We start from the raw sequence: 10,274 nt of genomic DNA, 5'->3' as shown, positions 1-10,274 counted from the left end.
CAGGCCTTTGAGGCCAGGGAGATGGCTCAGTAGAATAAGTGCTTCCCTGGCAAGTGCAAGGGCCTGAGTTCAATCCTTGGTTACACACACACACACACACACACACACACACACACACAAATCAAGTCCTCCAAATTCAAACACGCAATCCAAAAATGGGCACCTGAAATGAATATTCGCTTCTTAGAGGAAGAAATACAAATGGCATGTTATATTAAAGAATGTTCAACATCACTGGTCATTTGAGAAGTACAAATTAAAAAGATACTGAGATTCCATCTCACACCAGAAAGAATGGCTAACATCGAGAAGTCAACCAATAAAAAATGTTGGAGAGGCTGTGGAGAAAAAGGAACACTCTTGCCCTGTTGGTGGGAGTGAAAACTGGTACAACCACTATGGAAATCAATGTGGAGATTTCTTTAAAAGCTAGGATTGGAGATCCCATTCAAGCCAGCTATGCCCCTCCTGGGTATTTTTCCAGAAGAACTGAAAATATTGTATCACAGTGATATACATGCACCGATGTTTATAACAGCGCAATTTATCATAGCTAAATCCTGTAAACAATCCAAATGCCCATCAACTGAAGAATGGATAAAGCAGATGTGGTACTTTTACACAATGGAATATTATCCAGCTATAACCAGGATAAATTTGAATATTTTGTTGGTAAATGGGCACAACTAGAGAACATACTCTTAAGTGAAATAAATCAGACCTGCATGTACAAACATCATATTGTCTCCTTAGTGTGAGAACCTGAAAGAGAAAAATAGAATCTGAAGGGTACAATAGACACTGGTAAAAAGAAATGAACTCTTTCAAAAGGAATTACTGAGCTGAGGAGGACAGGAAAGGAAGTGGTGGAAAGAGATTTACCTATGTATGTAAGCAGGATGGTTTGAACAACTGTACTGTGTATTTCTGCTGGTCTATGGAAAGGAGCAGTTAATACTTTAATTTGTTTCACCTACTTTTTTCAATTGTTTGTCCTTTTTCCCTCCTTAATTTCTTATACATTTCTTTCTTTTTTTCTTTCTTCTTCCAATTTTGCATGCATACATGTGGTAATATGAACAACTAATTGGAAGACAACACTGAGCATTACAACAAATACTGTGAAGTTCATATTATTTTGTTAAGTGAAATTCTGTATCACTTGTAATTTTTCTATTTTAATACTATTTTTACTATCTTTAAAAAATGAAAAATATTTTTTAAAATGAAACTTAGATAAGCCACAGTAATTAAGACACAGTAGTATTGTCACAAAACAGTAAATAAAAGGTCCAGAATGAACCTCCTCCCTTGTAGCACATAAGGGGAATGAGGAAAGGAAAATATTCTTAATAAACTATGTAAGATCACTTGAATAATAAATAATAACTATAAAATAACAACCATAAAAATAATAACTACAAAAATAGGTATGCTAACTGCTACTCTCTCACTACATGCAAAAATCAAGTCGGGATGGATCATAGTTCTAAAAGTTTAAAGTAAAAGAAATATGTCTAGAAGATGATATAACAAAATATCTGTATGACAAAGAATAGGAAAAAAACCTTTCTGTCCATGAAAAGAATTATGGGGTAGAGTGTGGAAGATCCACTGGGCGCGAGGCTGCGGTGGCAGCCTGAGCTCAGCCTTGCTTCGTTGGCCCTGGGCCCGTTGGGCCGGACCCCAGCCCCGGCCCACCCTGGACTGGCACCCCTGAGGGAGCAGTGCTACTAACTTCAAATTAGGCATCGTGAGACTTGGCCAAGTTGCTGGGAAGCCAAGTACACAATGATACATGTGCAGGGCATCCCTTTGGTGGAGAGCTACTCCTTGGAGACTGAAATGGAAGTAGATGCAGATGGAAATGGTGCTAAGATATTTGTGTAAGCCTTTGATAAAAACTGAGTCAGGGGGTTGAGCAGGCTCTTCTATGAGCTGCTGCGGAGCATCACCAGGGTGGCATGGCTCCTGGTTTTCAGGTTATGCACCTCAACACTGTGACTGTGGACAATCGCTTAGACAACCTGCAGTTGCTGCCATGAAGCTGGCAACCCCAAAGCCGAGGAGACCTTCAGCAAACAGAGGGAACAGAGCTTGTACTGGCTCGCGACCGAGCAGCTCCCTACAGACCCCATAGAGGAGCAACTTCCCATTTTGAATGTGACCCAGTACTATAAAGCCAAGGGGGATGTGGTGGAAGAGGAGGAGAATTCCTGCACCTACTACGAATGCCACTACCCACCCTGCATGGCCATCGAGAAGCAGCTCTGGTAGTTCAACATCTGCGGGCCCTACCAGGCGGCCTGTTACTGGGGCTCACAGTGCCAGCAGAAGGACTGGCCTGCCCGCAAGAAGCACTGTCAGGAGAGGAAGGGTCCTTTCCAGGGTGAGCTTGAGCCTGAACGAATGAATGCTGTCAAGCTGCCTTGCTGCAGGCTCATGGCTTCTGGCTCTTCCGTGGACACAGCAGAGATTGGCACTTCAACCTAGAGGTGCTGAGGAAGTCAGTGTCTGGACCAAAACAACCACCGTGAAACTCCCTACCACACACGCAGTCTGTGGGGACCGCGCCCCTCCAGTGTTAAATCTCCAGGAGAGACAAGGGGAGATTCCCTAGGATGGTTCTCATTATGTATATGTTAATATTTTTGTAACCTTATGTAGAGTTGTTTTTCAAGGGGGGAAGGCAAGGGGATAGCTAGAAACCACAAATAGAATCATTTGCTATAATCCTTAAAAACAAAACAAAAAAAAAGAATGAAGAGAAAAAAAGTGGCTCACAATTAGAGATGTGTGCAGTCCACATAATCAAAATAAGGCTGTATACAAAATATTTAAACAAAAAAATGCTACGAATTAGAAAGCAGACCAAACTGAATACAAACATCACAAAAGATGATATTCAAGCAAGAGAAACAAACAAAAAGATACTCAGGCTCCTAGAAATTTGCATTAATATTGCAATGAGAAACCACTATCAACCCCCAAGAAGAGCTAAAACCACATGCCGAGTGTGAGGAATAAACTTAGTATGAAAATAACACTCAAACGTTGCTAATAGAAATGTAAATTTAAAACAGGTTAGGGACAGCCAGATAGCTCAGCTGACTAAAGCACCTGCTCAGGCAGGCACAATGACTGGGGTTCAATCCCAGGCGTACTGGACTGGTCCTGTCTCCAGGGCATGCTGAGATGAAGAATGAGGCTGAGCATGATGGGGCACACTGTAATCCCAATACTTGGTAGGCTGAAACCAGGAGTACCGCTACGAGTCTGATCTGTGTAGTGAGACCCTGTAGACTCTCTAGACACTATGCTAAATACAAAAATAAAATATAAAACAGTTTGACATCATCTACTAAAGACAAATATATGCTTAGCCTTTGGCAATTCCACTCCTAGGTTTAGACATGTGCAACATGAAAAATGAAGGTCAAGAATGTTTGTAACTGCACCTTTTTAAATAACATAATATCAGAAATAACTCAAATATCTACCTAGAGCAGTGATGTCCACCTTTTAGAGCTTTCAATGATACAAATAACCCACTGCAGCATGTATACAGTAGAATCACCAATCCCCCCCCCCAAAAAAATGTGTCTATACTGAATATGCAAACTTTTGTTTCATCATTCCTTATAAACTATGAACATCATATCTACATTGTAGTAGGTATTATACTAACCTAAAGATAACTTAAGAAATGCAGAAAGATAGGCGTGGGCTTATGTAAAGATCTTGTGCTTCCACAGATTTTGATATTCATAGGGATTCTGGAGCCAAAACTTCAAAAATACTGAGGGGTGATTGTAGTTATCTCTGACACTCAGAATGGGGAGTTTAGATGGAAGGGGAACCAGGGTCACTTCCAGGGGCTGGTGGTTTCCTAGTTTTCGATGTGGTTAGATGCTACCCAATGAGTGCTTGTGAACAAGCTTAAAGATGTAAGTTGTATGTCTTTGCTTTGAAAACTTTGTGTATATTTCAAACTTTCAAAAATTTTCAAAATAATTTTTTCTTTGAAGGTACAAGGATAGCAGCATAATGGAAGGGAGTGGGAAGCAGTGGACAGGAATAGAACAAAAATTGCTAAACTGAGGGAAATAGAAGATATTCTAGAATTGCTAGATGTCACCCAGGATCCAGGTACTCTAAGACAGCATAATTGTAATGCTTGCTACCAACGTGGGTAGGGGGTGTGGGTGTGAATGTGAGTTTGGGTGGCTGATTCACTTTTGTGTCAGTCTTGAGCCCTAGAGGGAGGAATGGGAGAAGGGAATCAGGTATGCAGAAAAACTAAAAAACAAGGAGGGGGAGGGTGGTCTTTATGTGATTACAAAGACTGAAGATATCCCACAGGGCAGCCTGCACCTACCGAAGGAAATCAACCTGGCCACCAGCCACTGTCTTATAGGCTGTAATTAGCAAGCTTACTCATATCTCTAAAGCCCAAAGTATCTAAAACCAAAACAAGATCATTCTTTCCCAAGTTTCTAAAAATCCTGAAGAATTACAAAGGTAAAATAAACATTTACTTGAGAAACAAGCAATAAAAGTTGAAAATTAAAGTAGGGTAAATATTTCCCAGGCAGCAGGCCTGACTTGTTACACATTCTTGGTGTCTGGTTTCAACCAGGCGCTTGCTGAAACTTGGCCAGGGCTTTCTCCTTTCTCCTTGACTTCCAGGCATGCTCCACACAGCGCCACCCTCTGTCAGCCAGGGATGTGACTCTTGCCCTCCAGCGGCATCTCTGCAGGGGATTCCCCAGCATGCCCTTTACCGGGGCCACCAGATGCTATGTTGGCCTCTCAGATTTGAAATATTTCCTTCTCCGCACCTCTCCTGTGTCTAGCTTCCTGCTTGCCTGTTCTGTGTCGAGGACGTATGGGTGGCATGAGGACAAATGGGACTGGGGAAGCCTCTGAAGGTTTAGAGGTCTAAGGTTTAACCAGTGGCCAGTAGCTGTTGGAAAAGTTTGAGCTGAGATTCAAAAACTGGCTGAATTTTGAGTCCGCTAAGGTACAAGTCCAGCAGACAGAAGAGGCTTAGACAAAGCCATATTTGGAGGTCATACAGTAAAGTTAGAGGCTGGACTGTGTACAGGGACCAGGAAGCAAAGACATAAGGCGATATGGCACAGAAGCTTAGAATCTGAACACTTGGGCCTAGCACTGACCAGTTGCATGACCTTTGGTAATTTAACTGACCTCTCCTGGTCTCATTTTTTTCTGGTGAAGAGTCCACAGCTTGGGGATAAGGATGCAGATGGGGTAGGGATGGGCTGGGAAGGACCGAAGACTGCTGGGCAGACAAACTTTCACATTTAAGAGGCTGATGCATCTACGACCCAAAGGGATCCTGAGCCAGTCAAAGGCAGAGACAGGTCCCTGTCGTAAGCTGGTCCCTGGCCCAAGGCAAATGAAAAATGGATGTGAGTGTATACACGAGCCATAATATCAACTTCTCTGTAGGACTTTTCTAAACTAGGTATTTTGTCCATTTCCTATGCTGCTTGGAGCTGATTGTTGAGTGACAGCACTGGAGGCTTAGATATTAGCAAGCTAGTAAGGAGATAGGTCCTGGGGAGCAGTGGTCACCAGCATACATTTTTTGTACCCTTTCTCTGGGCCCTCAGCTACAGCTCCTCACACTCTCCTAGACCCCTCCCTCTGCCCTCCTTACCAACACTTCCCAAATGTCCCCCTCCATAGCACCCATCCTCCTTTCTATTTCCAAAATTCTCAAGTCGTCCTTCTAGAACATTCTTCCCTTGACCCCAAGCTTCCCTTACTTCTATTTTCCTCCTTTTCCCTGTCAAAATCCCTCAGGGAATGGCAGTACCATCTGCTGTCCTTTCCTAGCTCCCTAAGGCCCTGTGGCCTTGCATCATTCCTCATGGCCTGTTCACAGCTGGGGGCCAGAGGGCCCAACAGGGAGCATGCAGGCAGAAGGCACAGCCATTAGGGACCTCAGAGAGTGCAGGAGGACACAAATAGTCACAGAAATACCATGACAGACACGCAGATCCACAAATACAGACATATACAGACGTGTAGATACACACAGATATATAGACAGTCATAGAAATATACACACACCCACACACATGCACACAGAGACTCCCGTACACATACACAGATAACCACACACACAATACATGGAAACAACACAGAGCAACACACACACACACACACACACACACACACACACACACACACATGCAGTAACCCATTCCCATGTGGCTTTCAAAGTGCTCTCATTCTGCCTAGAAAAGGTAAGGAGGGAACCCTTAAACTCCTGGAGAGGTGACTGGATCATGGGGACATGTGCTCAACCAGGTGGTTAATCCACTGATGCTCACAGCTGAGTAGGAGGCAGGGCCCGGTGGGAGGAGCTGTGTCACTGAAGAGGTTGCCTCCAGAGGGTGTTGTCTCCTGCTGGCTCTCTACCCTGGGCTCCGCTTCTTGGCTGCCATAGGCTAAGCAGCTTTCTTTCTCCTACCTTTCCCTTCCACCATAGTGCTTCTGCTTTAGAGCCAGCAAACTATGGACTGAACACTCTGAAACTGAGCATCAAAATAAATTTTTTCACCTCTAAGTTGTTTTGGTCAGGTATTTGCTCCCAGTGAAAAAAGGCTCACCAATACAAAACTCCAGGGCCACCCATTGTGAGGCCAGCTCACAGTGCTCCACATGAGGCCTCCAGACCCCTACCAGTGGCAGCCAGGAGCAGAAACATAGAATTGCTACACCTGTAGGAAGGGGATCCAGATCACACCCTGCCTGAAGGTTCTGCAATTGAGAAAAAAGCCCACTCCCTGCCCTACATGAGTCTTACACTGAGCATTTAGAAGACTTCCCTGAAAGGGCATCATCCACAGTTAGGGAAGGAGAAAGATACTTGCTTGTGAGGATGCATGAAAGCAGTCTGTGACCTTAGGATCCAGAAGTTAGTGCCCAGAACCTGCTTTCTGAACCCAGACAGCTAGTGAACATCTTCCCAGGCAAGTAGCAGCACCTGAGTTGGCTCCCAGGTACTCTGGCTCCCCTCGATCTTAACAGATAACTCCTGCTTCTTTCACGCTGAAGCAAGTACAGTGTAGAAGCTACCATCATGGACAGCATGGCTCCAGGGGCTCTGAGACACCCAGCCCCCAGAAACACTGCTTGCCGCAGGTGCCTAGGTACTGTGTCAGCCATCACCAAGCCCTGGAAAGAGGACACAGCCTCCTCCTAATCCATCCTCTTTGTGGTTTCCCTCTTTTTCACATCTCAATCCATACTAAGTTGCCTTCATTGATTATAAGCTCTCTTCCTATTTTAAAAAGTTTATCTATATCTTTTTCCCTATTCTAAATTATTTTTAAATAAGTAATGTAGTATTAATTATTACTTCAGAAAAGAATCTCTTTTTTGTGTGGCTCTTGATTATCTTCCTCCATAGGGTCTTTGTTTTGTTTTGTGTTTTGTTTTGTTTTGTTTTGCAGTACTGGGGATTGAATCAGGACCTTGCGCTTGCCAGGCAGGGTTTAAGCTGATGAGGTACATCCCATCCTCCATAGGTTCTTAATAATAAAGGTGTGTACCAGTCCTAGCTGAGTGTACTTTTGGTCCTGAGCTCTATCAGATTTGGTCATGCATCTGCGGGAAAGGGAAGGAGACATCAAAATACAAGTGCTTTGTCTCCACGCCTCTGGGGAAAACACATGTGTATGTTTTTGTGAGTTTTTGTTTGGATTTCTTTAGAGCTGTGAATGCTGACTAAACAGTAAAATCACTTCAACATTTTCATACATATGTATCCAAACCCCAGTCCCTCAGTAGAGTAAAGCAGAATTCTGGGGTTGGGATAGGGCCTGAACATCAGTATGTTTTACCAAGTTTACATGGTGATCAGGATTGGGAATCACAGAAGCTAAAGAGTGCTGAGGACTTGGGAGTTCTTAACAAGTGAACAGGAGTATCTTTGGAAGGGCAGGTCTCCTCAGAGTTGGGTATGTATCTCTCTATATTCTCCTTGAAAGTCTCTCCCTGGGGACACTGATATGAGAAAGGCACCACCCAGGCTGTTACCTGTGAGATTTCTGTGACTCCTCACCCGTCTTTGGCTATCAAGCTTGCTCTGCTGCATGGTGTTTACCTCTATTCTTCAGTTGTCCCCAGAGCCCTCAACCTCATGTCCCCCTTGGTCCTCTTTTATGCAGCCACCATCCTCTTGCTGTTCCTTGAGGAGGTTCAAGAGCCATGTATCCTGCATAAATGGGGGAATTGTGACATCAGCAGCTACCTCACCTTCCTGACCTCTGTGCCCTGGTTTTCCCCCCTGATAAGCCCAGCTGCCTCCAAAGATGCTCTCCTCCAATATAGATGTTGGAGTAATTATCCCTGCCCTAACCTTACCCCCGGATAACACCTAGTAAGTGTGGGGTCCCATACCAGGTACTTTGTGTGTGTAATCTTCTTTGGGATCACTGCTCTTAGAGAAGGAAAGAAGTAACTGAGTTTATGTTTCTTCAAAAGTTCAGTGCTGCTGGACAAGACATGGACATTTTTCAGTGACAGATGAGACCAGTGCGCATATACTGCCAGAATCATCTAGCAGTCTGATAAAAACACAAGTAACTAGGAAAGCCTGGCTGGGGTACAGACGCCAGATAATCCTGGAGAACATCAGTATCAGGGCTCCAGCAGGGGCACATACAATGGGCAGACAGGACCAGTAGCATGGAAAAGTCCAGAGCAACAGTAAGAATGCAAACCAGCTGCTGGTAAATTAGGTATCCCAGCTTATGCTTTGCACACAGACATGTTGCAGGTAGGGGTGCAATTATTTATTTATTTATTTATTTATTATTTTTTAATCTAAGGGCTCAGGCAGAATGCCAGAAACAGAAGACCAAGCCCACCTTCCACCTCCAGAAGCCAAGATTGGCCCCAAATCCAGCACAAATCCCACAGCAAATTTGTCTGGAGTACAAAACACATTACTGGAATCCAACTTGGACAAACCGCTGAACTGCAGACATGAGAGGAAATTTACTACTTTTATTATTTTTTTTTCTTTATTTGATTGGTTTTCCTTTTTCTGTGCATTTGGGATGTTTCTGTTTTTGATTTGGTTTTGGGTTTTTTATGCTTAGTTTTAGTTTTTGGTTTGTTCTCTGTTTTCTTTCTCCTTTCATGACTTAGTTTATTACCTTTCATTTTTATTTTACTCATCTTGCTTCTTTCGTCAATTATCTCACTTTTTTATGACACATTCATGTGAGTCAACATTGTCTCTTCTCTTTCTGCTTCACTTCAAAACTCCTTTGCTTTCTCTTTAATTCTTTCCAACCTGTGTACTCTAGTTTCCCAAAACTTGAATCATCATTCTTTGCTCTCCAGCTTTGATCCTACAAAGGATCATCTTTCTTCTTTATTCATCTTTCTAGCATGTCTTCTACCCTTAAATACTTCCCTAACCCCACAACAGAGTAAAATCACTCCACTAAGGGACAAATTATTACATACAAATTCCCACTATATGTTGTACTCTGTTATATAACAGTAGAATTTTTCTCCCATGGTTAAGGATATCAGGTTAATAGTTATCACAGTTTGTTAGTAGCCAGACTATGCTCAAGACTATTATTATTGCTATCTGTACTAATTTAGCTAAGAAGGTATGCCTGTTGTACTCTGTTTTCTCTCCTGTGTGGCAACACTGTGGTTGTCTGGGGTGGTAACGATCAGCATAGTACCAAAGTACTGGAATCTGAGCTGCATAGTGAAACCCTGGACCAAATACATAAAAAAGAGAAAATGACAAGACACAGAAGTAAAATGCAACCACAAACACCTGGCCTACCCAGGACAAATCTAGAGCACAATGAAATAGAGTAAATTGGAAGCCAACCACTGAAACTTACTGAAATGATAAAAAAAGAAGTGAAGAGCAAAAAAGAAAAGACTATAAAAATAATCTCTAAGGTGAAAAAATAAATGATGAATGATCAAAATGAAAAAAACTATAGCAGATAGAAATTTTAAAAATAAAAGATCTCATGAAAACAACAAAAACCATGAATTCCCATCATAGGGAAAAAATGGAATCCATGAAACAGTTCCAAACAGAAATCCAGAAAATTAAAAACTTCATTGAAACTGTATACAACAGATTGAATGAAGAAGAGGATAAAATATCAGATCTAGATGACAAGATTGCACCTAATGACCAGGAAAAGAAAGATATTTTTAAAAGAGGAATACATGAAAAGTCAATCCAGCAA

The 10,274-nt window shown here is 42.6% G+C and overlaps 1 protein-coding gene and 1 pseudogene across 1 annotated transcript in view; one reads left to right on the top strand and one right to left on the bottom strand.

Moving 5' to 3' along the window:
• The window catches only part of Cdrt4 (CMT1A duplicated region transcript 4), a 44,127-nt gene extending 35,925 nt beyond the window's left edge, over nt 1-8,202 (bottom strand). The window contains exon 1 of the mRNA XM_023719321.1: nt 8,077-8,202. Coding sequence (XP_023575089.1) covers nt 8,077-8,134 — 58 coding nt within the window. The 5' untranslated portion in view covers nt 8,135-8,202. The remainder of the gene's footprint in view (nt 1-8,076) is intronic.
• Nucleotides 1,739-2,493, top strand: LOC101569235 (annotated as a pseudogene).
• Nucleotides 8,203-10,274: the final 2,072 nt, after the last annotated feature.

Source organism: Octodon degus, unplaced genomic scaffold, assembly GCF_000260255.1.
Source record: "Octodon degus isolate 3935 unplaced genomic scaffold, OctDeg1.0 scaffold00067, whole genome shotgun sequence".
Lineage (NCBI taxonomy): Eukaryota > Metazoa > Chordata > Mammalia > Rodentia > Octodontidae > Octodon > Octodon degus.
Note: the sequence above shows the minus strand (reverse complement) of the source record. Positions and strands in the feature narration are given on the sequence as shown.